The sequence below is a fragment of the Eleutherodactylus coqui genome, chromosome 6, assembly GCF_035609145.1.
Source record: "Eleutherodactylus coqui strain aEleCoq1 chromosome 6, aEleCoq1.hap1, whole genome shotgun sequence".
Lineage (NCBI taxonomy): Eukaryota > Metazoa > Chordata > Amphibia > Anura > Eleutherodactylidae > Eleutherodactylus > Eleutherodactylus coqui.
In genome coordinates, this window is record NC_089842.1 from 10,295,458 (window position 1) to 10,322,725 (window position 27,268).

Sequence of the window (27,268 nt, forward strand, 5' to 3'; positions counted from 1 at the left end):
AGACCCCCTGCCTTGTGTGAGGAGGGATCCCTTCTGGTGGCCGGATCGTGTTGAGCAATGAGTGTTTATGCAGAAAGCTGCCAACATGGAAGAGAACAAAAATCTGCTTTGAAGTGGCAAATTTAAGGACCAAAAATGGGAGTGAACTACAGGAGGGAGATTCAAGCCCCCATTGTCAGGAGCTACGGTGATGGTGGGCGCACTGGAGGAGCCGCTTTTTACAATTCGTTTTGTTATGAGTCCCGCTGCTGAGCAGGCGGGCAGCGATACCGGGCAGCGACACGGGCAACACCGATCTTAGCTGCCATCGGCTATTCGCAGCCATATAAAACACCAGAAAGGTATAGAGCCAAAGCGGCAATGGAAATAAGCACCCTGAAGAGGCTCAATAACCCCAGCAGGGAACACTGGGGATGCTCACTGGCATCGGAACCTAGTAGGCACTCGGATGCCAAGACCTGAGACTCTGGATGGTTGGGGGAGTATGGCAGCGGAGCAGAAGTATATCTGCGCTAATACAAATATGAAGGCAGCGCCTGCTACTATAGATAGTAGTTTTTAGCAGCGCGCGGTTGCCCCCCCAGCTAATTCCCTGTCCAGACTGTTCAGAGGGCACTGGTAAGGATGGCACCGAGTGGAAGTTAACAGGGAGAGCCTGTGGGGTTGTCCTATCGTGGGTGGCAGGAACTCTGCACAAGCAGCTGAAACAACTCCAGCTCTCTTGAGTACCGCTGTCCGCCAGAGACGTTCACTAACTGCGGACACAATGTCATGACGCTGCTAGGGGGGCATCCGTCTTTGTAGGCATAAGAACATCGTCTTCTGTGTGGCGGCCATCTTAACGTAGTGGAATTGAATTGAATTTCATGGTTTTAGAAACTTTTAGAAACTTTTAATGCACCGTGATCCCAGTACTCGGACAGCAGGTTGGTTTCCTTGCAGTTGGTAAGTCATGGTGGTTCTTCTTCTTTGTTGCACAGGCGGTCAGCGTTGGAGCCGTCGCTACATCTGGTAGCAGCCAATCCCCAGATCGCTCCCCTCTCACGGCTTCACCAGACGTTCCTCCCGCTGGCATCCCTAAGCGTAAGACAGGTATTGTGCAAGCTCTGTGTAGATGTGTCGTCGTCGGTCCGTCGTGTCCGCAGGGCGGCTCTAACTTGTTTCACATCTTTTGTCATTTTTTGTTTAAAGCTCGTAAGCAATTACCGAAACGGAAACTGGAAAGTGTGGAGAAACGGGAGGAAGAGGCTGATGTCCAGGAACCGGCTGCCAAGCGTCCGCTGCCACAAACAGGTGACGGTGGAGATGAGCCTTCTTATGGCTTTTGTTTAGGGTTCTTACATACATTCCTGACTACGGGAGAGTGTTGTGTCTCGGAGCGGCCGGGGCTCCCGGTCTACAACCAACCTGCAGGACGCGGCTGCGGCTCCGTCCTCCTGACACAACTACCTAAAGCGCCGGCGCCTGACGAGACCCGTGGACTGGAACAGTTCCTAATAGGTTCCCAGCATTTTTTTAAACCCCTATTTATGACCGTGGACTTAGCCTGATTTAACCCCTTAAGAACGATGCCCATTTTTATTTTTTGCTCCTCACTTTTAAAGAACATAAGTCTCTTATTCATCCATCGGCATCGCTGACTGAGGGATGAGTTGTGCTGAAAGACAACCATGAGCCTTATCAGAGATTCACAGCGGGATACAGCTGATACTATTGTTTTAGCTGTATCCAGCTCCCTGATAACGGGTTGAGTATGAAGAACAGAGCAGTCCAGCTCTGTTCTTCATACCTGGCACGGAGCGCTCGGCTGTATAACAGCTGGGCGCTCCATGCAGAAAACATCTGGATGCAGAAGACAAGCGGGGACACCCTCCGCTCCGAGCGCCGGGCTGTATAACAGCCGGGCGCTCCATGCAGAAAACATCTGGATGCAGAAGACAAGCGGGGACACCCTCCGCTCCGAGCGCCGGGCTGTATAACAGCCGGGCGCTCCAGGCAGAAAACATCTGGATGCAGAAGACAAGCGGGGACACCCTCCGCTCCGAGCGCCGGGCTGTATAACAGCCGGGCGCTCCAGGCAGAAAACATCTGGATGCAGAAGACAAGCGGGGACACCCTCCGCTCCGAGCGCCGGGCTGTATAACAGCCGGGCGCTCGGTGCTGGGCAACAGCTGTATGCAGAAGGCAAGCAGGGACACCCCGCTTCTGCATCCTGTGCTCCGAACGCGGGGCTGTATAACAACCCGGCGCTCCGAGTGGGGGAACAGCTGGATGCAGAAGACAAGCAGGGGCACCCCGCTTGTCTTCTGCATCCTCTGCTGGCAGCACAAGGTGATCGCTCATCTTGAGCGATCATCTTGCGCTGTAAATGACACAACGATGATCGCTCAAAAGTCGCCTGAGCGACAGATTTTGAGCGATTATCGTTGCGTCTAAACCAGCCTTAAGAAGCAAGATCAGTCGCATATAAACAGGGAAAGAGCAAGCAATAAACTAGAAGGCTGAGAAGGTACAACCGATTACTCGTTTTCTCTTGCTGAGAACAGTCACACTTTGATCTACTGGCGACACCGGACCGAACTCTTTAATCAGAAAGTCATCATGATTTTTTTTTTTTTAATAGATGTAAAGTCAGTCATTAAGTCAGAGGAAAAAGAAACTGAAAGTCCTGCCGATAAATCTTCTGAGGAGATAAAAGAAAGTAAGTTGCATAAAAGAGAAAGCATGCCCTTATATTGTGCACATAGTGACGTTACTATAATGTACATAGTTATGCTAGACTAGAGGGGTTATCCAGCCTTTAATATTAGATCGGGGGTCCGGCTAACTCCTGACATCCCCGCTGATCAGCTGTTTGAAGTGGTCACTGCAGCCTCTTCAGTGATTACATTAGTCCTGGACTCTGTTTCATCACCAACACAGAAAGGGGTTCTTTACTGTAAGAGCAGTTAGACTGTGGAACTCTCTACCGGAGGAAGTGGTGATGGCAAAATCCATAGAGGAGTTTAAAAGGGGACTTGATGTCTTTCTGGAGAAGGATATTACAGGATATAAATTTTAGGTTGTGTCAATCCAGGTATATAGGCAGGTAGGAACTATTAGGGGTTGATCCAGGAAACAGTCTGATTGCCATTAGGGAGTCGGGAAGGAATTTTTTCCCCAAAAGGGCTAATTGACTTCTGGCCTTGGGGTTTTTTGCCTTCCTCTGGATCAACACAGTAGGATAGACAGGCTGGACTAGATGGACAATGTCTTCATTCGGCCTTACATACTATGTTACTATGTATGTATGTTCAGAGCACCGTACTTGTAGTAGTGGTGGTTGTGGGTATTGCAGCTTTATCTTATTCAAGAATCTTCACTTTGACTCTTTCTGTTCATAATTGCTGGCTGTTTGATTCTTCTGTTATTTTTTAAACAGATCCGAGCCCGGCACCTGGTAAGTCCGAAGTGTCTGGAAAATGTCCTATAGACAAGTCACCTACTTCAGCAAAGCCACCGAAAAATATTGGCAGGTAAGAACCGAGTAGCTTACTGAGCAATGTGTGTATTAAAGTTTAGCTGGGTGTTTTGGGAACCTTTTGTCGATATTCTTTGATTACAAATGTATTCGTTGTATATGCAAATCTTCAGTAGAAGACCTGTATGATTACTGACATTGTGTCATTTTTACTTTTTGGCGGAAAATCCTCTATAAATCTTTGCACAAATGTTTTTGAAATTGGCTTTCATTAAAAATTTCTGATTTGCTTCATTTCTATGCTTGTATTGTTTTCCTGCAGGCTGGAGTAAACGCTCTGGTCCCTCCTCTATCCTGCTCCTCTGTTGTGAACATGCATTCACTGCCTTTCCACTGAGCTATTACAGAGAACTGTATGACAATGCCGTGGAATGGTGGAGGAGGTCAGGAGGAGAGAGCAGAGAAGGGGGAGTGGATCAGTAGCAACTCAGAGAGAGGATGAGATAGCTGTGTAGTATTGAGTGGGCGGGGTTATGCTACACAGCCTCTGAAAGAGGAGAGGGCAGGGGGAGCGGCGCTCGTGCAGATTCATTAGATAGACAAGCTAATCAGTGCTGGGAACATACTCCAGCCAGAAACTTTTATATTGGAGAGCCTGCAAACCAAGTATGAGTCTTTCTAAATGTATGAGAATGAAAACTCATTGCAAAAAAAACCACCCAAAACAGATAAGTGCATCATTTGTTTTTCAGCAGGGACTTACTAAGGTATATGTGTATTGGTTTTTTTTTTTTTATATACACAAAGTTTGACATAGCCTTTAAGTTATTTACTAAAGACCATTATTTTAATGTGCTGGATACACACCGCCTTACTGAATATTTCTTGACCTGTACTATTAACCATTTAATTCCAGTTTCTTTGGTACCTCGAAGCAAAATGAGTCCCAGAAAGAGAGCGATTATAATCCATCTAAAAGTGGTTACCATCCCATAAAGGACGCCTGCTGGAGCACCGAGCAGATGTAAGTGTGAACAGGAGTATTTAGTGCTGATGATTAGAGGCAGTCATCTTCAGACACAATGTGTCTAGCCAGCTCACTACATCAAAGGGATGCTCTCCGCCTAATCATTGCAGCCGCCGCCTCCATCTGTTCTACATAAAGGGGAGATTGCCGACTCGTAGAAACGTCAGAACTTTATTGTGAGCATCTAAACGCAGAAGCAGGAAAACCGGCGGACAGAAGGCTTGTAGACCGCGGCTCGCATCACAGATGATGGAAGGACCTGCAGTCGTATGGCCGGGATGTGGAGGAGTTCTGTTCGCTGGTTGTCCTCATTACTGCTCTTAGTTGTACGCAGTAAAGGTCTGATGTTTTACGGAGACGCCAACGAGCGCTGGATGCTGCTGTGTTTATGCAGTAAGTGTTTCTTGATTTGGATTGTCTGGGCCGCTCTCTTTATATGCCGTTAGGGGCTCGTGTATACGCCTGCCTTAATGTTCCTGTTTCTATTTTAGACCTATGTTTAAGGCCGCTTTCACACGGGTGACAAAATGGCTCAATTTTGCTGCGAAGCGATAGAGCGAGAGAACGCATGTATGTGAAGCCCATGCTCTCCTATGGGCTCCTTCACATTAGCGCTGTTTTCTCTGATGCTATCTTGCGAGGAAAAAAAATCACGGCACGCTGTATATTTCTGCGATTTATTTATTTGTTACATTTTTTTTCTTGTGACCCACATTTCCCTATGGAGGGGTTGTACTTATTGCAACGCACAAAATCGTGGTTTTCATGCAATTTAACTTTAAAACTAGAAAATAATCCCTACCCCTAAACTAAGCCCTACCTGAACTCCAGGAATACTTACCCAGCAGGCTCGGTCCAGGTCCTCCCGCTGCTCTCCAGAGCTCCGCCGGGCATCCTGCAGTCCTCCTTCGGCCACAGAAGATTGCTTCCTGGTTGCAGGATTCATAAATCCCACCTCCAGGAAGTGATGGCTCTGATTCGTTCATCCAGTGCCGCTTAGCCAATTAATACAGTGCTCGATGAACCAATGTGATGGCTGTGATTGGTGCATCCTGCGCTGCTCAGCCAATCGCGGACAGCAACGATGTGCAATTTTTCACAAAAAAAACCCCATAGCTGACACTACACAATCGCAGGGACAAAGCTGTGATATCGCTGTCGCCCGTGTGAAAGAGGCCTAAAGAGGATTTGTCATGGACTGAAGTCAGCAGGGCTGGCCCCACTTACTGCACGTCACTTGGTATCTCTCAGACTTGCCCTGTTTGCTTGGATGGGCTCTTTGGTGCTACCAGTGCATCAGGTCAGCATCACCCACCCGCTGCTCACTTTCAATATTGGGGATATTGGACTGTCATTCAAGCCTGATGTCACCCATTGACAGTGAGCGCAGCAGACCGCCAAAAGAACAGTTCCTCCGGGCAAAAGGAGGTGATAGTCTACATGGCTGTGGCTGCAGAGCTTTGCAAACCACCCCGCTGACTTCATCCAAAGTCTAGAAGATCTTGCTTATCTAAAGTGAGTGGCGTAATCTTATTCCGAGATGTCACCCCCCCCACCACCACCACCACCTTTTTAAGGTGTAATGATGACTTCTTTGTATTCGCTGTCTTTTGTTTGCTAGGGTTCCCTACTTGGCTGTTGCTCGTACTTTTGAGATGATAGAAAATGAGTCTGCTCGGTAAGTCCCGTGTTAACCCTTTATGTGCCGGACTGAAATCTACGCCAGCTATGAGCTAATGTAGTTTTCAGTTGTAATTTCCACCAGCTTCTGACTTAATGGTATATCCGACAGCCCTGCAAGGCCACACAAACTTTTAATTAATCCCCGCCTAGTTTTGGAAAAGTGGCGAGTGGAATGCAAAAAGGCACAAAAGTTGCAAATCTGTGTGCAAGTGGAACTGCATAAATGTAGGTCTGTTGTTTCACAATTTCCTCTTCTGCGTGACCTCGTGTGATTAACGCATTTTAAATGATCAGCTTGTTTTCATTATGCACCAGTTATGCCCTTCTATTCTAAGCGCTGCCGAATAAGTTGGCGCTATACAAATAAAGATTATTATATTATTCTATTCAGTTAAAACATAGGAACTTGACAGCAAGAAAAGACACCCCCCCCCCCCTGGTCCATCTAGTTGGTCCTTACCTCTCTCAGGAAAGAAATCTGCTTATCCCAGGCCGCCTGAATTGATTTATTGATTATTTTCCAACCACATCTGCAGGAAGTTTATTCCAAGCATCTACTACTGTTTTAGTAAAGTACTTTCAAGATGTTGCTTCTAATCTCCCGCCAACTAATCTTAGATTATGCCCCCTTGTTCCAGTGTTTATCCTCCTAGTTAAAACTTCCCTCCTGAACCATCTTCCCCTCCTGTAATATATATATCCATCATGTCCTCCTCTCCCTTCTCTCCTCCCGTAACATATATAAAGGTCTCCATCATGTCCTCCTCTCCCTTCTCCCCTCCTGTAACATATATAAAGGTCTCCATCATGTCCTCCTCTCCCTTCTCCCCTCCTGTAACATATATAAAGGTCTCCATCATGTCACCCTCTCCCTTCTCTCCTTCTGTAACATATATAAAGGTTTCCATCGTGTCCTCCTCTCCCCCCTCTCCTTCTGTAACATATATAAAGGTTTCCATCATGTCCCCCTCTCCCTTCTCGCCTTATGGAACATATATAAAGGTTTCCATCAGGTCCCCCTCTCCCTTCTCCCCTCCTGTAACATATATAAAGGTTTCCATCATGTCCCCCTCTCCCTTCTCGCCTTATGGAACATATATAAAGGTTTCCATCAGGTCCCCCTCTCCCTTCTCTCCTCCTGTAACATATATAAAGGTTTCCATCATGTCCTCCTCTCCCCCCTCTCCTTCTGTAACATATATAAAGGTTGTCATTATGTCCTTCTCTCCCCCCTCTCCTTCTGAAACATATATAAAGGTTTCCATCATGTCGTCCTCTCCCTTCTCGCCTTATAGAACATATATAAAGGTTTCCATCATGTCCCCCTCTCTTTTCTCCTTCTGTAACATATATATTGGTTTTCCATCATGTCTCCCTCTCCCTTCCCTCCTGCTGTAACATATATAAAGATTTCCATTGTGCCCTCCTCTCCCTTCTCTCCTCCTATAACATATATAAAGGTCTCCATCGTGTCTCCCTCTCCCTTCCCTCCTGCTGTAACATATATAAAGGTCTCCATCGTGTCTCCCTCTCCCTTCCCTCCTGCTGTAACATATATAAAGGTCTCCATCGTGTCTTCCTCTCCCTTCTCTCCTCCTGTAACATATATAAAGGTCTCCATCGTGTCACCCTCTCCCTTCTCTCCTCCTGTAACATATATAAAGGCTTCCATCATGTCCTCCTCTCCCTTCTCCCCTCCTGTAACAAATATAACGGTCTCCATCATGTCCTCCTCTCCCTTCTCTCCTCCTATAACATATATAAAGGTTATCATCATGTCCTCCTCTCCCTTCTCTCCTCCTGTAACACATATAAAGGTTTCCATCATGTCCTCCTCTCCCTTCTCTCCTCCTATAACATATATAAAGGTTATCATTATGTCCCCCTCTCCCTTCTCTCCTCCTGTAACATATATAAAGATTTCCATCATGTCCCTCCTCTCCCTTCTCTCCTCCTATAACTTATATAAAGGTCTCCATCATGTCCTCCTCTCCCTTCTCTCCCTCTGTAACATATATAAAGGTTTCCATCATGTCCCTCTCTCTCTTCTCTCCTCCTGTAACCTATATAAAGGTTTCCATCAGGTCACCCCTTTCCTTTCTCTCCTCCTGTAACATATATAAAGGTTTCCATCATGTCCTCCTCTCCCTTCTCTCCTCCTGTAACATATATAAAGGTTTCCATCATGTCCCCCCTCCCTTCTCTCCTCCTGTAACCTATATAAAGGTTTCCATCAGGTCACCCCTTTCCTTTCTCTCCTCCTGTAACATATATAAAGGTTTCCATCAGGTCACCCCTTTCCTTTCTCTCCGCCTGTAACATATATAAAGGTTTCCATCATGTCCCTACTCTCACATGTACTGACCACGGACAGGATACAAATCCCCAACACACAGCAGGCCTGTAAGATCCCGGGGGCATTGACATGTTTCGCCTCTGATGCTGTGTACCTGATTCGGTGCAATGAACAGGGGGCTTTATGTTGGAGAAACAGGACAAAAACTGAAAGTGAGGATGAGATCTCATCGCCACACAGTTAGAGAGGGAAAGACTGAATTACCTGCGGCAAAGCACTTTTCCAATCACAGACACAACATATGAAAGTCATTCTACTTTAAAGGCAATTTTAAGTCCCAACGTAGCAACGTAGCAGAAGTTGGGAACCTAAACTTATAACCACCTTTGATACCATCAGAAGCTGTCTGAATCTCGGAGAGGGTTTTCTACATCGGTGGAGATTGTGATTATGATTTTACACTGATGAAAGGCAAGCACCCCGTAACAGCTATCTGTGTATGGTTTTCTGGCTTGGTTTCCTATTCCCAATCATTGCTTTGCATACTTGTTTTGAAGCTGTACATTGAGGTACAGCTGCCATCCAATAGATGGCGCTGCAGAGGTATTGTTCAATTATAAGACACGAGAAATCCACAGCAAGTGTAACACGCTGACCTATAAACTTTCACATTCCTTGTCACTGGACTAATTATTTGCTGTTATGCTCACCCCTCCCTGGTATTTATCCAGGTCCTATTAATCACAACATCTATGCCCTTTTATCTTGTCTGTTATACATCGAAATGCAAATTAAGTTCCCCATGTCTGTGTCCTCCCATATGTTTGTTTTTACATAACTGCGTTCTTAGCTCTGTTCCATTATGCCTGAGGAAGGACCCTGAGAGGTCTGAAAGCTCGCTGTAACATCATGTATTTTTGTTAGCCATTAAAAGGTATCAGATCTACAAGATGACTTGGTTTCTCTCACTGAGAGCAGTCACCTTCCCATCACACGTTGCTTCCTTACGCCATTATTCTGTAAGGGTCGGACTGTCGGGGCCTTCTCTGTTCCTGAGAATTAAGGCCAAAATGTAACAACCCCTTAATGTCGGTGGTGCAGCACAGTGATCCGCCACCGTATGAGTGACACGAATAACCCCTCATCTGCTTGCCTAGAGAATATATGCCTTACGTAGTCACAGCTCTGATTTAGTGGGGCTGGGTCACATGGCCGAAAATTAAAATCTATTTTTACGAATGTTTTTTGATTTTAATTTGTTTTTGTTTTCTTTTCTTTTGCCAATGAGTGTAGCTGCTGCGTCTGAGAGCTGCGGGCGCCCGGCAGAGTGTCCTGATGGCGTTTAGCACATGCAGTGATTTATGCCCTCAGCTCTGGGCTATCTGGTTGGCGCAGGATCAGCTTTCGTGTTCACAGACGGCGCCCAGGAGATAGTCCGGAGCTCACCGGCAGTAAATCCCCCTTCCTGTCATTACACACACGGTCTGCACCAACCGGACCTGTCATAATTCTTCAGATATGACGCCTCGTCTGTCCGCGCTGGCGGTGCAGCTTACCTGGCAGATGTAAAGTCTCCGCTGCTTGCTAAAGTTCAGCGGCTCGATATACCGTCTCTCTATACCTTGTAAGGGTTTAGTGGTCTCCTTACTAGCATCCTGTTGTTCAAGAAGCCACTCCTCTCCTGTTCAGGAGGAGGGGCTTAAAGGGGTTATCCAGGGTTAGGAAAACCTGGCTGCTTTCTGCCAAACACAGCTCCCCCTTGTCCATGGGTTGTGTGTGGTATTGCAGTTCAGCTCCCATTCACTTCAATGGAGCTGAGCTGTAATACCACGCACAACCCTGTGGACAAGGGTGGTGCTGTTTGTAAGAAAGCAGTCATGTATTTGTAACCCTGGAAATCCCTTTTATTCCCTCCCGCCCCAGGATGGTTTATGTCCCGGCTTGGAATGGGTTCTGACAAATGGACTTAATCTTATATCCTCTGGATGGCGTGGGCTACGAAACGGAGCCTGCGCCATTCGCAGGAGGCGGCTGTGACTGACCACTGGATTCCCACTACAGCAGCGGGGATTGGTGAGCACATCGATCCCTGCAGTTAATCCCTTACACGCTGCGACCAGTGTTGATTGCGACGTATAAGGAGTTCACAGAGAGGGGGCGCTCATTCACCTGACCTTTTACACGGGCAGATTCCCTCGCTATGCGGGACGAGCAGTTTGTGCTGCCGGCCGGACATCCCTTGTTGATACGGCGAGTTGTGCTGCCAACAATTACTATATTGGCTGCACAAAAGCTGCCGCTAGTGAATGATGAGCATTGGCACATTGGGCCCCATGATTGCATCAGGGAGCGATCTGATTGTCAGCATGAGCAATAAGCCCTTAAAGGGGGTTTCCAGGGAGAATACCAGGAGGACAGGTCATCAATAGTTGGTCAGCTGGGGTCCATCATTTGGGACCCCAACCGATCAGCTGATTGTGCGCCCGCTGACAGCGCCGCAATTACAGAGGTCAGAGCGGAAATGGTGGAAGTCTCTGCTCCGACCTCTGTGTAGTGGCCAGCGCTTGGAACTGCAGGTATGACTCGCATTAATTTCCCGAGCGACGGACCCCGGCCAATCACCTGTTGATGACCTATCCTGAGGATAGGTCATCAATAGTATTTTGGAAAACCCCTTTAACTCTGTCCCTGTGATTCCGAGTTAAATCCTCTCTTGCTGATGAGCGATGGGGTTGTTTTCCCCTCCTGTCACTCGGTTGCTCATATTTCGGCTCCACCTCCACTCACGGTTGTACATTTGTTGTTTTAGCTTGAAGAACATAGAAACCCTGAGTAACTTCCTGCGCTCCGTCATCTGTCTGTCTCCGGGGGATCTGCTGCCGTGTATCTACCTCTGTCTGAACCGCCTCGGGCCGGCCTACGAGGGTCTTGAGCTCGGCATTGGGGAGACCATATTAATGAAAGCTGTAGCACAGGCAACAGGTAGGTACTGAGGGTGCAGGATATATCGGGGGAGACAGCAGTACCTGGTTGTACTATATACAGCTGCAGGGGTTGTCCACGCCTTGACTATTGATGACCGCTCCCTAGTTGATTAGCAGGGGGTCCACGACTGTCAATCAGCTGTTCCCCAGGCCTGCTGTCAGTGCGCAGATAGCGATGTCCATAGTGCGGCGGCCCGGGTTGGTATTGCAGGCTCAGCTCCTATTGAGTTAAATGCAATGCCAACTATTGATGATCTAACCTGAAAAAAGGGGCTATAGTTGTGAACTAGTGATGGTCTATCCTTAGGATAGGTCATCCTCAATTGTAGATTGACTGGGGGTCTGCTGCCAAAGACCCCTTACTGACTTCATGTTTGCTTCTTGCAGAAATCAGCTCAGTACATGAGCACACTGACCTGGCAGACAGCTCTGTTCCCGCTGCAGTGGTCAGGCTAGGTATTGCAGGTCATTCCCTTCAAGAGAAACTTTGCCTATCCTATACTAAGAACTTTGCCAATCCTAAACTATCCTATACTAAGGCCACCCTCACATACGCGCTCTTTACCGCAGCGTTTTGAGTGCCGCACTAATTCTGCCGTTCTCACACTGCTCACCAAGTCTTTCGGAATATCCTGACCTTTTCTGTAGAGGAAGCTTTGCAGCTGTCGTCTCGCTGACAGCACAGGCAGGATTACACTGAGAGGTGACACTCGTAGATAACACAGGGTCCACCATTCACAACAGCTGATAAGCTGTGACTACTCCCCTCCCGTCACACTGACCCCTGCAGGTCACAAAGCATGCCGCCTAAGAGTCAAAGTTGCTGTTCCTAGGGCTCAGAGCTGCTTTGTTGTTGAAGTACACAGCTCTATACATTGCGCAGTGGCCCAGAGTGGTACTGCAGGCTGAGTTGCAACTAAGGCCTCCTGTTTACTAGCCATACTTCACTGTGTTACCCGTGGCAATAATCCGCACACGGGTAGCGCAATAAGCTCTTTCCATAGGATAACTATGGAATTGCAGCTCGATGCTGCATAATTTTTTTATGCTCGCGTAAAAAAAATTGTGGAAAATCGCGGTGACTAGTGCTCTCCTAGGGCGGCTTTCATGGTGGTCTATCGCAACGCCTGTGGACAGCCTGCCGGCCTAAGGCCTCCTTCCCACGAGCGTGACGGGCTCCGCTGCGTAATATTCCGCTGCGAAGCCCGTCACGGCGCCCCCCAGAGCCCCTATACTTACCTGCGGGAGATAGCGTGAAATCGCTTCCCCGCCCACCGCCGCCGCGTCACCGGCCGTGTCACGTGACGCGGCCGGCCGCGTCATATGACGCGCGGCGGTGGGCGGGAAAGCGTTTTTTCACGCTATCTCCCGCTGGTTACAGCGGGAGATAGCGTGAATGGACGGCTTCCATTGACTGCAATGGAAGCCGTCAGTGCGTACAGCCCGTCCTCACCCGCAGAAAATAGAACATGCTGCGGGTGAGGACGGGAGAAATCGCGGTGCGTAATTCCGCGGTGGAATTACGCATCGTGAGCATTGTGCTATTAGGTTCAATAGAACCTAATAGCTGCGGGCAACGCAGCGGATTTTCGCCGCGAATTACGCGGCGGAAATCCGTTCGTGGGAAGGAGGCCTAAGGGGAGGTTTGGTGAGAAAAAAATAAAAGGCCTAGGATAGCTCCTCCTTTTAAGACCTCTTTCACACGAGTAACCGGGATATCGGCGCTATAAAATCCCTCTGATAACGCAGCTTTTGTACGCGCGATTCTGTAGCATCAGTGATGCTTTTTCTTGCTAACCACGATTTTCTCGTGCTTGAAAATCACGCAATTTTATCGCAAGAAAATTAATTAGTTTCTCATTTTAAAAATGTATTGCATCGTATGAAAAAGTCGGTGCGGCGAACAATAAACAAGAAGGCGCTACAGGAAAAAAGGGCTACAAAGCATCGCTAAGTGCGGCAGTATAGCGCGCCATGATTGTTTTTTCCTAGCAACCTAGCATCAGACAAAACCTCACTAATGTGAAGGAGCTCCTTGGGTAGCATGCGCTCTATATACATGAGCTCTATATACACATGAGCTCTATATACACATGAGCTCTATATACATGCGCTCTATATACATGCGCTCTATATACATGCGCTCTATATACATGCGTTTTGTAGTGCTGCCGCAATGATGCAGAATCGCACGGTGCTGTAGTCCATGTAAAAGCCGCCTAAGGCCGCATCCACGGGGATTTTCTCACGCAATTCTGATGCAATGTGACGGTACAAATCACAAGTCTGTAGAGCCGATGCTTTCCTATAGTTTTCCTCCACACGAGCGATTGTTTTCTAGAATGCAACATTCCGAGATTACAAAATCGCGGCCCGCTCTACACAGCCGCGACTTTGAAATTTCTTTGTAGCCCATGTTTCTCTATGGAGCCGTCCTTTTTGTTGCAATGCTAGTAAATCCCTAGCTGCAGTTTAAAAAAAAAAATATATATATATATATATAGCACCACGTGCGAGGATTTTTGGAGTGCTTGTAATATACGCCTGTCCCGAAAATAAGCCCTAGCTGCAGTAATAAAAACAAAAAATATAATACATTACCTAAGAAGCGCTGAACCGATCAAAGCCATTCAATGAATGAATTGAATAGCTACGATTGGTTCATCGAGCGCTGGCTCTGATTGGCTGAGTCCCCGGCATCCGTGAACCAATCACAGCCAGCCCCTCCTGGAGGTTGGGATTTTGATCCTCCAATCCAGGAAGGGCTGGCAGAAGGCTGAAGACGAGTGCCCGACAGCGCCACTTAGATGATGTAGTATATTTTTTTGGTTTATATTTTTTACTGCTGGTAGGGCTTATATTTTAAGCCCCCCTAAAAATCCTTGCACGGGGTGCTATAAAGTCGGGTGAATTCCTAGCACCACACGTGTCGCCCGTATGAATGCGGCCTAAACGAGGGCAGAGCTGCCAGCAGGTTCATACTGGTGCCATGCCTGCCGGCTGCACAGGGCATCCTAGATGTGCGCAGACCTTCTACTTCACCTTTATTGTATTCACATCTTCTCAGGCCGGCAGTTGGACAAAATTAAGGCGGAAGCTCAGGAGAAGGGCGACCTGGGACTTGTTGCGGAGAGCAGCCGTGGGAACCAGCGCACCATGTTCACACCTCCCAAACTCACCGTCAAAGGGGTTTTTAACAAACTGAAGGACATCGCGAGGATGACCGGTAACGCTGTAAGTAAGAACCCGCAATACAGGGAAGTCAACACAAAGCCGCTTCCTTCCCCACAGGCCAAATCCATACCGGATAGCCGTCGTTACCGCATTAACGCTGGTTGTGCACAGATTTCCATCTCAGACCTCAATAGCGTAACCACGGGATGTACTATGACCGTTTGGTAGATGCTAGTCCCACCTATATCTTGTTCTGCCCCGTGCTGGGGTGGGTACAGCTGGGTGGGCAAACTTATGCTATTTCTGTAGTTTTCAAAGAAGTCAGCGGGAATTACGGAAACTGCGGCTCCCAAAATACAGAAACAACACGGCTCGTTGTGTGATGCCATTTCTGTTCCTCCCATTGACTTCTGTGGGAGATGAGAGAACCACTTACGCTGAAGACCGCTCAGCTGTTCCCATAAAGGCCCCTTCGCACGCAACGATTTTCACTCAAAATTCATCAAAACAGCCAAAAATGAGCAATGATCATTACACGTAAATGCGGGCATCGCACACTTCACATTTCACATAAAATCCATCTTTCAGCCGCTGAAAGACCGAGCCGATACGTTCCATGTGAATACATTTTGCTCGTCTTTCAAAAGACTGCAGGATGTTCTCCCCGCGGCGTCTTTACACTAAATGTAGGGAGAACAATGCAGCGTGCCAGTAGCTGTTTGCACTTCATGCAGATAGGTCGCTAAATCTTTCTATCTTTCAGTCCTTTGAAAGATTATCTTTGCATGTAAAAGGGCCTTAAGTCACTCACCACTGCACTCACCTGGGCTTGGGGGCAGTGGGGCCAGAACTAAGAGGTGCAGGTGCCAGAGGCAGAAATCGCATGTATAAGACTTTCATGGCACGTTCTGTCAATATGCCATGTAAGTCTGAGATGGGATTAACCCTTTGGATGTACATGTACCTCCAGATGCACTTTTAGTTAAGAGACTTGGATGTTCGCAGTCGTGAATCAACTGCCTGCAGGTTAAATGCCAGAATGTGATAGTGATTGGCAGACCTGCGGACCCCGGGGGTCACAGTCTGCATTAGCGCGCTCTCTCATCCAGGCGGTTGCTCTCTCATGCGTGTGGCTTTTTAGTAAACCATCTGCGCCGTATATTCTGCAGGATTTGATGCGACCCGGGCGGATTCTGTGGCAAAATCTGCATCCAAAAGTGTTGCATTCACTTCAGTGGAAACCCCCCACACTGGGAAGAAGGAGACATGTCCGTTCCGGATGCAGATTCTGCACAAAACCGCATCAGACTTTCCCCAGGTGGGTTAGCGGCATCGAATAAGACATTCATACGGGAATCTGACTGCCAAAGAATAGAAATCTGCCGTAGATTTCCGAACTTCAGCTGGTGACTGAGGTGACATCGTGGCTTGTCGATGTGTCAGGTTAGCTGCATTAGCCTCACGGCGGTGTCGACCCCTCAGTGGTGACATGTTTGTATAACAGTGACGGTTAGTTTACACACTGGACAACAGTTGACGATTAGATGAAGGCTGGACCGGTGTTGCCGGCATTGGCACTGGAGATGCCATGATGTCATGTTCAGGAGATGTGAAAATAGCGGTGAAGGACTGCAATGCTGTGGGTGAATATGTACCGCCAGCCGTGTATGTGGACATTTGGGGGTTGTCATTTATTGGAGTCTCCACACAGGTGTCCAGCTACAAACTGCCAGACTGAGTACTGCTGTATCCATAGCAACTGGGGTTTGTGGTGGATGTAGTCCGCCCCTTATCTCTCATTCAGGATGAAGGACCTGTGGCGCCACCATCATGTGATCAGTGGCGGAGCTCGGAGACCACATGACTGATCACATAAGGGTGACATGAGTGCAGGTCTTGTAAGCACACAGCTGCTGTCAGGCTCTGTGTTTTATATATGCTTTAGGACCTGTGATGATGTCACCGTTGTGATTAGGGGGCGGAACATGTGAAGCACTCACGGACAAGTGATCGATAGCACTTTGCTTTCGTATTACTGCAGTATTGTATGGGTTCAATGGACTTGGATCTGATATACGACCGCACACATTAGACTTGGTCTGTCGATCTACTTACTTTCCATTCCTTACTCGATCCGTTTTGTTGTAGGCGATGAACAAGAAGATTGATATCATTAAAGGGCTGTTTGTAGCCTGCAGGCACTCTGAAGCTCGTTACATAGTTCGGTAGGTTTCTTTTTGAAGATCAACATTTAATTATATTTCACTATTTTGTACAATTTACGTTTTGGGGTTTTTTTTGTGCTTTTTTTTTACCTATCTAGAGCTCTAGGAGGAAAGCTTCGGATAGGACTGGCAGAGCTATCTGTTCTCTCAGCTATTGCTCAGGCAGTTTCCATAACCCCACCCGGTCAATGTGAGTATTAATTCTTGTTTTGTAAAGCTGACTGCATTCTTTATAATTGTAACCCTATTGCATCGGGGGTCCAGCGCCGCCGTAGGTGTGTATTCATTATAAGCCTATAATTCTTTTTGAACCCCTTCACAGCCACGGGCACACTTTGTGAGTATTTTTTCACTAAATTCCATGTATTTTGGACTGAAAATATTTTTTCTGTAGGGCTTTATTAGAAATTTTGAACCATTTGCCTCCTGCGGCTTCTACATATCGCTGTATACAGCAAGCTGCAGACGGAGTCTGTTAGATCTGTCAGTCTACCTTTCTCTAATCTTTTAAAGTGTTTTCAGCGAGTTTTCCTTCCTTCAGCGCCCCCAGATGTGGTGTTAGATGCTTCAAAGGGGATGAGTGCAGATGCCAAAAAAGCTTTCATAGAAGAGAATGCCCTGGTGTTGAAGCAGACCTACTGGTGAGTATTGTACCTGAAATGTATAATCCTACAGGGCCTGTCTTTTTGCATATCCGAGTTCCCATTAGAGGGAACCTGTCCGTGGTTTTAACCCTACTAAACCGGCTACCGGCAGACTACTGACGAACAGTTCTTTCCAAAATTAAAGGGGTTGTCCCGCGGCAGCAAGTGGGGTTATACACTTCTGTATGGCCATATTAATGCACTTTGTAATATACATCGTGCATTAATTATGAGCCATACAGAAGTTATTCACTTACCTGCTCCGTTGCTGGCGTCCCCGTCTCCATGGTGCCGTCTAATTTTCAGCGTCTAATCGCCCGATTAGACGCGCTTGCGCAGTCCGGTCTTCTCCGTGTTGAATGGGGCCGCTCATGCGGGAGAGCTGCTCCTCGTAGCTCCGCCCCGTCACGTGTGCCGATTCCAGCCAATCAGGAGGCTGGAATCGGCAATGGACCGCACAGAAGACCTGCGGTCCACCGAGGGTGAAGATCCCGGCGGCCATCTTCGCAAGGTAGGTAAGAAGTCACCGGAGCGCAGGGATTCGGGTAAGTACTATCCGTTTTTTTTTTTTTTTTTCAACACATGCATCGGGTTTGTCTCGCGCTGAACGGGGGGGCTATTGAAAAAAAAAAAACTGTTTCGGCGCGGGACAACCCCTTTAAGATACTGTGCCATTTTAAAACCTGCGAATGTCGTCTTTTAAACCTTCCCGCACCGCATCAGATGTCCGTGGGCGGGTCCGAACGGTCTTTTCTAGACTGAACTTTTTGCATAGACCCGCCAACCACGGCGGCTGTTATGTTCGTCATCCACCGAACCCTTTGAACGATCACGCATCTGCCAGAAGTTCGTGAACTGCCGCATTAGCAGATCATGTATCCTTTTTGAGGGCAGATTCGTTCACATCTGCATGTAGCGGTCTGCGAAATTCGGCGCATACGTGGGGGCTCAAAGCGCTGTGAATTATGTACACAGGAGCAGCAGAAGTGGGCGGGTTTATGCCAAAAGCTTTGTCCAGAAGTCGGTCTGGGCCCGCCCACTGGACCAGGTCATGGATGATTTGCACGCTCGCGGGAATACTTTAAAGACAGATTTTGCAGCAACAAACTTCTTTTTGGAACGGACGGTTTGTCAGTAGTCGGTTTAATAGGGTTAAAAGCACGGACAGGTTCCCTTTAAGAATTGTATCCAGTTCAGAAAATATTCTGTAAGAGAAAACAGCCAAGACTGATACATTGTAGCAAACTATTGGATGTATTTAGCTGGCCTGGACTGGATACAGTCTCACTCAGCTGATGGTTGGATACTTGTATCCAGCGATTAATCATCATCACCCTGCAGGCTAATCTGTGTGTTGTTCTTAGTGAGTTACCGAACTACGATCTGGTTATTCCTGCCCTCCTGAAGCACGGGGTGAAGGCGCTCCCCCAGCACTGTAAGCTCACTCCAGGTAACGCTTTGTAATAGTTTCCTGCAGTCCTCCTTATTGCGGTCAGCGGGATGATATTGAAGTCTCGCTGTTCCTTTTGTTCCAGGGGTTCCCCTAAAGCCAATGTTGGCTCATCCCACCAAGGGCGTTGGTGAAGTCTTAAAAAGGTTTGAAGAAGCCGCGTTTACCTGTGAATACAAGTACGATGGCGAGCGCGCCCAGGTATCCATATATAAACCGGCAGTGAGTCAGGCACATAGGTGGTCATTACATAGCGGCTAGATGTATTGTTACACAAGTGTATCCTTTCATAGATCCATATACTGGAGAACGGAGAAGTCCATATCTACAGCCGGAACCAGGAGAATAACACCACCAAATACCCTGATATCGTTGGCCGGATTCCACAGGTAAGTCTCCCAGACCTAAAGGGTTACATCAGTACTTGCTGTATTACAGCTAATGGCAACAATGGAGGCTTGTAAATATCGAATTATGCACAAAGCTGCACATCCGTATTCTGACAATATGTTTGCACCCGTGTTGGTCATTGCCGTTCTGTTTCATTTCTCTTTGGCCGCCTGCAGACGAGTGGGTCGGATTCGGGGGCGAGAATTCTCGCCGCGGGACCCGGCCTGAGCGCCTGCAGAGACGAGCGCGTACTCACCCGCGCCCGGCGGCCCCCGGCTCTTTCATGTGCCGGCGCATGCGCAGACCGGAGCCGGCGGCCGGGTGAGTGACGTATCTGTGCGAGGCTCTGTGAGCCCCGCACAAAAATAGGACATGCCGCAGTTTGTTTGCCGCGCGACATTTCGCGCGGCCAAACCGCGGCCGTCTGCATAGGAGTGCGTATTGTAATGCAATCCTATGCAGGCTTTGAGCGGCGAAAAGCCCGCCGCGGGATTTCCGCCCGTGTGCAGGCGGCCTTTCTCTGCTCCAAAAATGAAACAATTTGGGTGTTTTCATTTTTTTTCCCTATTGATTTTTCAGTTGACTTTTAACCCCCCCAAAAAAGAACAAATGTTACCTCTTCGCTTCCGTTCCGTTTCGTTTACGTTTACAGTCTCCTGCGTTTTGTTTTAAAAATGGATGTAATGAATTTACGTTTTGTTTTTTTTTTTCAAAGCCCATTGAAATTCAAAAGGGGAAAAAACGTAAACCTTTAATTCCATTTTATTTCAGTTTTTCTGCTCCAAACACGGAACGGAGGAACAGAAATCGCCAATGCCAGAGTGAACAAACCCTTAGGGGAAAATACCTATTTACATACATGTTGTTTTTGTTCTTTTCAATGCCAGGTGCGGAAAAGTACAGTGAAATCCTGCATCTTTGACTCGGAAGCCGTTGCATGGGACCCTCAAAAGAAGCAGATCCAGCCGTTTCAAGTCTTGACTACACGGAAACGGAAGGTTGGTGGATCGTTTGGGGGAGTTTATGTTAATTCTGGTTTTTATCACACTGAAGCTTCTGTTGCTGCTGTGTGGAGATGATACAAAGGCAGCGAGATGCAAGTGTATCCCATCTTCCAAGGACGTCGGTGGGGAAGGTATTTAATTGCGTTGTGGTCCTCTGAGACAACATGCAGAAGGCAGCAGATAGACATGTAGGAGATTGTAGACCGACCAGTAACTAGCGAGCGCCTCCACCAAATGCCCCATTACAGCGGATGATGTGAGAGGAGGCAGCATTATGGATTTACTGCCGCTGCTAATCTGCATGTCTGAGTGATGGGGAGTCTAACATGTTGTCTAACTGCAGGCATCAAGTTGTAGGGCAGGAGCAGCCGGGCGGGCCGACATCTAGTTCTATAAGGAAAGATTCACTTTAACCTCTGTTCATTCTGAGCTGAACAGTCCGATGGGCGGAGCTATCAGTGATTGACCACTACCTCTGTATGCAGAGTCATTCACTGCTAGCACCGCCCATTGGACTGTTCAGCTCCGAATGAACAGAGGTATTATGGGGACATAGTTTTGGTTAAAAACGTCTTCAACCTGCTGCATTAAAATCACAAAACTTATACGCTCATCTCCACGATTCCCCGCCATCTCATTGGCTCTCGCTGCTGGTCTTCACTTCCCAAGGCAGGGAGCCGCCAATGACGTTTCTGACAAGGTCCGTGTGACCGATGCAGTCAGTGAATAGCTGCTGTGCTCACATGGCCCAGTGTTGGGTCCTCATCACGCCCTCCAGCGAGCCAGCAGCTGCGGGGGAGCGCAGAAGGGCGAGTATGAATGCTGTGATTTTACTGCCACAGCCTGAAGACTACTGTCCCCGGATGACCCCTTTAAATGAATGAAGTACAAGCCGGACTGAATCTTCCCCCATAAACTACATATCAGTCCCCTCGGCTCCTCCGGCTCTATAACTTGATACCTGCAGTCTGGACAGCGTGATCAAGCTGACAGTCCCTTTAAAGGCGGGGTTCTTGGACTGTAACCCCTTAGTGGCCCTGATGAGGCAACAATTTTGGGGAGGGGCTTCATCTCCACTTTTCAAAAGCTGTAACTCTCTTTTTCCGTCGGCGTGCCGTATGAGGCTTGTTTTTTGCGTGACGAGCTGCAGTTTTTATTGGTACCATCTTCTGGGTTCATATAATGTATTGTCTCATTTATTTTAGAGCTACCAAAATTATATCCATATATATATATTTTAGGTTTTCCACTTTTTTTTTTGGTGGGCAGAATGAACAAAAAAGTGTTTTGCTTTTTTAAAATGTGTTTTTTTTAAACAATTTTTTTATGATGTCCCTGCAGGAGACTTGAACTTGTGCCCCTTTGATTGCTCTGAAACATTGCGGTACTTTTGTACTGCACTGTATTATTGCTAATTACAGTCATACTCCATGGGGACCGGGATGCCACTGTCTGGCTTCTGGTTGCTTTTCACCCCATTGCCAACCACTATGTAGTCGTTTAGGGCCAATCCATGTTAGACGAGTACCCCAGAAATAAAGATCTGCTACTCAGAAATCCATCCTTTCCTTTTGACCCTTCGTACAAAACTTAGTTTCCTTAAAGCTCTGACTTGTGGCCAGAGCGGCCGCAGTGAGCCCTGAACTACATTTCCCACAATTCTTTGCGTCTGCTCACAACCCCAGAGCCGACCCATTTACCTGACCGCACATATATTGGTGGCGGGATCAGGCGCGGACAGATCACATGTCGGATGGATGGCATTGCATAAGGATGCGGATTGGTGGGTCACGTAAGGAGCATCAGAATCGCCCACTTGGTATGAAATAGTATAAGGCAGTATATCACTAAGGTGCTGCTCACTGCCGGGGGGTGATCCTGGAGAGCCCCTTAAAGTCCCGGAGAGCCCTTTAACTTCTTGTTCTGGTATAGTTTTCAGGTTGTGTTTTTTTTTGTGAAACAACTTGTAGAATAGCGCATCAATAAATCCAACATTTTTGTTCGTACCGCGGGGGAAATGTTTTATCGCATCCCTCCTCGCACAAGTGCTGCGGATGTGCCGCTACAGCAACTGATTAATGGGAATGTGTCATCGGAAAGTGACCTATGACATAAACCACATTTATATAGTGTGATTGGCCCTGCTGTGGGGGCCCCAGGTTCAAATCCCCATCAAGGGCAGATTCAAACCTTGGCAAGGCCGCAGCGCTGAGCAACACACCACAGAAAGCTGATATTTATTGGCGATTTTTGCTAAAAATCGGACTGGGATGATCCCGCTTTATTCCCCGGCCGACCGCGACGAGCGCCACTAATTATAATCTGCCTTTGTTTTAGTGAAGTCTTCATGTTCATCTCATTGACTCTTTTAGGATGTTGAGGCTTCGGACATAAAGGTGCAGGTGTGCGTCTACGCCTTCGACATGCTCTACCTGAATGGAGAGGTAAGTCACTTACATGCATTTGTGATGGCTGAGCGCAGCCCGCCGGCCGGACACCATATTGTTGCCAAAATCACTTTACAAAAGTCCCACCGCTCGTCCTCCTCATTCACCGTGTGAGATAGTGTGAGGTTCTGCTAGTCCCAGCAGCAATTGTTTTATTTTTTTCAAGAAGCTGGAAAGTTTTTTGTTTTTTTTTTTTTTGTTTTTTTTTTTAATATCAAAAAAACTCTGCATTCCTTGTGATCTGTAGGTGATTTCTTGTTTTGAGTCAGGGGGATAGTGAAGCTACCGATGAGAGGCGTGAACACGATTTCCCAGTTCCGATCACTTAAGATGGTCGGCGTTGTTCCTCCCTGGATATACTCTGGTGGTAAATGCATCACCGGTTGTTGTCCCACCGATGACTAGAATGGAAGCCCCCCATATTTCCCTTTCCCTGCTCACATGCTCCATTCAATCACCTCCCACTGTGGGGGTCAGGTGATGAGGAGAAGGGGGACCCGGGACTGCCAATCAGACATTTATCACTGCGGCTGTGGATGGATGATTAAATCTCAATTGGGGGAACAACCCCCTAAAGTGCATCTGTGGCCACTACTGGACATATACTGGCCGCAGTATCTACGAGATGTTCTTCCTGATGAAATAGTTTGATATTAAGCCCTATGCGATATCGGGTAGGTCACATGTGGAAGCCTTCGTACGAATGCCGCTGCCCGTTTGTGAGCGCACATGGTCACTCGAGTAATGCTGGCAGTGTGTCTGAATGCACCCTGACAAGTGTTCCTGGAACAAGAGACCCTTTATCATTGCCGGAGTGTTTCTTTAAAAAAAAAATGGATAAAAGACCCTTATCTGCGGTCTGATATTGTGACATGGCTGAAGAGCTCATCAGAAATGACTGCGTTGGAAGGAGCACTAAGGCTGGGTTCACACGGGATGGAAATCTCACAGCTTGGCCGTACCGAAAAACCTCAAGATTTCTACGGGAGAGCCAAAGCTTCACAACCTGCCGTGTTTCGCCGCGGGTTTTGGAGCGGTTCGGCCGCCGGCATTCCGCTGCAGCTTTCTCTCCACATAGAGAGGAGTGAGGCCGCAGCAGGAAAAAAAAAATTAACATGCCGCGAAATTGAATTCTGTGCTGCATGTCTGTTTATGCCCCGCTTTGCAGCGACAGATTGGCCGCCCCATGTGGATGACATTTTTGCAAAATCTCATCCGCATGGCTGGCTAATCCCCGGATTAAGAGGCGGAAATTGCCACGCGGAAATTCTGCAGCAATTCCGTCCTGTGTGAATCCAGCCTAAGCCTAGAAAATGCGGAAAGTCATCCAGTCTTCCTTCCCTCATCCGTTTGCTTTGCTCTTATATTGTGTCATATTGGAATTGCAGCTGAGAAATCAGCGCCCCCGCTGGTCAGCCAAATCCCCCTCCCCCTCCTGACTGCAGCAGGAGCCTCCCTTATTCCCTAGGACAAACCTGTTCAGCCCAGCCCCTTGGCTATCTCCCAGCCAATCCCCAGCTAAAGATGGAAAGGATCACCTGGAGATTAACCCCTGCCCCCCCTGAGTGCTTTCTGGCAGGCATGCAGAGAGTGCTGCCGACTGACGGGCCTCATTCAGATGACAGGATTTGGTGTTAGTATTTGTAAGCCGAAACACAGAAGGCTTAAAGAGGCCGTCCAGGGTTAGAAAAACATGGCTGCTTTCTTCCAAACACAGCGCCACTCCCGGGTTAAAAAAAAAAAAAAATCCTAACTTTCTTTTTCCAGCTGCCTGAGGGCTTGTTGTTTTTGCAGGACGAGTTGTGTTTTTCAGCGGTACCATATAATGTATTGAAAAGCTTTTAAACATTTTTTTTTTATGCAGCGACTGGAAAAAGGTTATTTTTAAACTTTCAAAAACTTTTATTTTTGTGATTATTAAAAAATCTTTACTTCTATTTCCTTTAGTTTTTTTTATTTTAGTTTTATGGTTATGTAGGTACTGTGTTTTCACCGGTGATTCATTAAGCTGTGCCACAGGCTTGCCGAAATAGGCCACCATTCATAGCTGCCCCCCGGGGGCCTTCCGAAAGCCCCGGGCTGCCATTACTCTCCAATGGCACCCTGGAATCTCACTGCGGGGGCCATTCAATCCTGATCATGAATTTACATGGTGCCGTTAGAACTGACTATGGCATTTAAACGGGTAACAGTGGGGATCGATCGGAGTGTTCCCTACTGCTTAGGCCGGACGGCTGCAGCCTTAATCTTATGGCTTAAATGTACAGAGAAAAGAAACGGATTGCAGACATGCGTGTTTTAGTCTGTTCTTCCTTGTCTTAGTCTTTGGTCAGGGAGCCGTTCTCTAGACGGAGGCAGCTGCTGAGAGAATCCTTCACGGAGCTGGAAGGGCAGTTCATGTTCGCCACGTACGTGGATACCGCCAGCACAGATGAAATCTCTGAGTTTCTCGATCAGTCCATAAAAGGTTTGTAGTCCCGGATGTTTCCTCCTCTGCACAGAAGTCCCTTCCACTTGCTGATTATCATATGTCTCCCATTTAGATTCATGTGAAGGTTTGATGGTGAAGACGCTGGACCAGAATGCAACCTATGAAATAGCCAAACGTTCTCACAACTGGTTAAAGGTGGGCAGCAGCGCTCTTAGCCTGGGTTCACACAGGGCGGATTCCCGTCGGAAATCTCGCGGTTCGGCCGCAGCAAAAACCGCGAGATTTCCACCGGGAGAACTGCCGCGGAAAAAGCCGCGGCGGCTTTGAAGCGGCCCGGCCGCTCGCGCTTTCGCTGCGGCCGGCGCTCCCATAGAGGAGAGCGCGGCCGCAGCGGAATGAAAAAAGAATGGACATGCTGCATATTCTGAAACCGCGGTTCCAGCCGGACTTACCGCAGCGGATTGGCCGTCCCGTGTGGACGAGATTTCTGAGAAATCTCGTCCACATGGCTGGCTAATCCCGAGATTAGAGGCCGCGGGCGGATTTGCCGCAGCGAAATTCCGCGCGGCAAAACCGTGGCAAATCCGCCCTGTGTGAACCCAGCCTTACTAATCTGTGCTTCAAGGGGATGCGCCCCAAGGTAGGAAATAGTGAAAAATAGCCAATACCCCACCCTCTCGCGCCGCCTCCAGTCTGATGCCACCAACGTCCCTTTCATTGCTCCCATGACCACAGCACCCAGTGACATATGAGGGCTGAGGCCAGGGATTGGCTGCTTGTGAGTGATGAATGTGATGTCATCGCATCCTCTCTCAGTTGGGACCCGACGGATGGGGTTGACTCACCAAATCCCAAGGATTAGTCCAACAGTCCAAACTTTCCCCAGTTGACATGACCTATTTGGCCAGTCCTAATTTCTGTGGGTTCAGATGACCTTCGTCTAATGTGTAGAGGCTCAGAAGGCACGGATCGGTCTCTTGTGGAAGGGATAATAACTTCCAAACAATATAAACTGTTATCAGCTTTTTCTGGCGTCTTGGCAGATGGGGTGAAGAAATCTTTTATTGCATTGGACAGAATTGAACCAGCTGGGTATTCTCCGTGTATTTCGGGTCATCAGAGCTGCTGATTGGCTGCTGCTTAATTTCCATATTTTTATTTTAATTTTTTTATCATACAGTTGAAAAAAGACTATTTAGAAGGTTTAGGGGACACTCTGGATCTGGTGGTCATCGGGGGTTACTTGGGAAAAGGCAAGCGAACTGGCATGTATGGCGGATTCCTGCTGGCGTCGTACGATGAAGAGAGTGAAGAATATCAGAGCATCTGCAAGGTCGGTCTGAACTAATAGAGCGACAGGCGCTGAGATGTAAAGGGGTAAGACGGCTTACTGTGGCCGCTCCCACGGTGTTGTGGTTCCCCTTCTTTACAGGATATATGATGGGATTGTCTTGACTTCTAAAGGGGATGTTCAAGCTGACTTCCCCTGTTTATAAGCCCTATTAGGGCACACGAGCGTCTTGAAGTGGGGTCACCGCTCTGCCCCCAGGGGGTACTGGTCACAAATCAGAACACCATAGCTTCTTCGGGTGATCTGAGTTGGGGTCAGTGATCCTGTGGTTGGCCCGAGGCGCTGGTCTGCATTAGAAGCGCATCAATGCACCTGTAATACTGATGGGAAACTGGACAAAGTGTTAAAGGAATTTTTTTTTAGATTTCACAAAAAAAAATTCCTGCAGTTTTTTCACTAAGTGCAACTTCCCAGCAGTCATTTCATTATCACAGGCCTTATTACACTGAGAGGTGACGCATATATATAATATAAACACCGGATCCACCATTCGCAATAGGTGATGTCACAGCGCACCTCCGCCACCTCCCTGACCACTAAACCTAATAGCCTGACACTTCCTGTTCTGTAGCGGAAACGTCTCAGCCCTCATCTCACTAACACCACAGGCAGGATTACACTGAGCGGAAACACCTATATAGATAACACAGGGTCCACCATTCACAATAGTCACAGCTCACCTCCTCCCCTCCCTGTACACAC

The 27,268-nt window shown here is 47.8% G+C and overlaps 1 protein-coding gene across 4 annotated transcripts in view; it reads left to right on the forward strand.

Annotated features, from left to right (window-relative positions):
* The window catches only part of LIG1 (DNA ligase 1), a 64,927-nt gene that overhangs the window by 27,779 nt on the left and 9,880 nt on the right, over positions 1-27,268 (forward strand). For all 4 annotated transcript variants that reach the window (XM_066606201.1, XM_066606202.1, XM_066606203.1 and 1 more), the window contains 19 exons: positions 981-1,092; positions 1,192-1,293; positions 2,624-2,701; positions 3,422-3,515; positions 4,377-4,484; positions 6,109-6,165; positions 11,276-11,448; positions 14,518-14,684; positions 16,773-16,849; positions 16,948-17,039; positions 17,391-17,490; positions 18,858-18,943; positions 19,029-19,144; positions 19,237-19,332; positions 20,221-20,331; positions 22,710-22,781; positions 25,107-25,251; positions 25,328-25,410; positions 26,396-26,548. In XM_066606201.1, the coding sequence (XP_066462298.1) occupies positions 981-1,092; positions 1,192-1,293; positions 2,624-2,701; positions 3,422-3,515; positions 4,377-4,484; positions 6,109-6,165; positions 11,276-11,448; positions 14,518-14,684; positions 16,773-16,849; positions 16,948-17,039; positions 17,391-17,490; positions 18,858-18,943; positions 19,029-19,144; positions 19,237-19,332; positions 20,221-20,331; positions 22,710-22,781; positions 25,107-25,251; positions 25,328-25,410; positions 26,396-26,548 (2,022 nt within the window). The remainder of the gene's footprint in view (positions 1-980; positions 1,093-1,191; positions 1,294-2,623; positions 2,702-3,421; positions 3,516-4,376; positions 4,485-6,108; positions 6,166-11,275; positions 11,449-14,517; positions 14,685-16,772; positions 16,850-16,947; positions 17,040-17,390; positions 17,491-18,857; positions 18,944-19,028; positions 19,145-19,236; positions 19,333-20,220; positions 20,332-22,709; positions 22,782-25,106; positions 25,252-25,327; positions 25,411-26,395; positions 26,549-27,268) is intronic.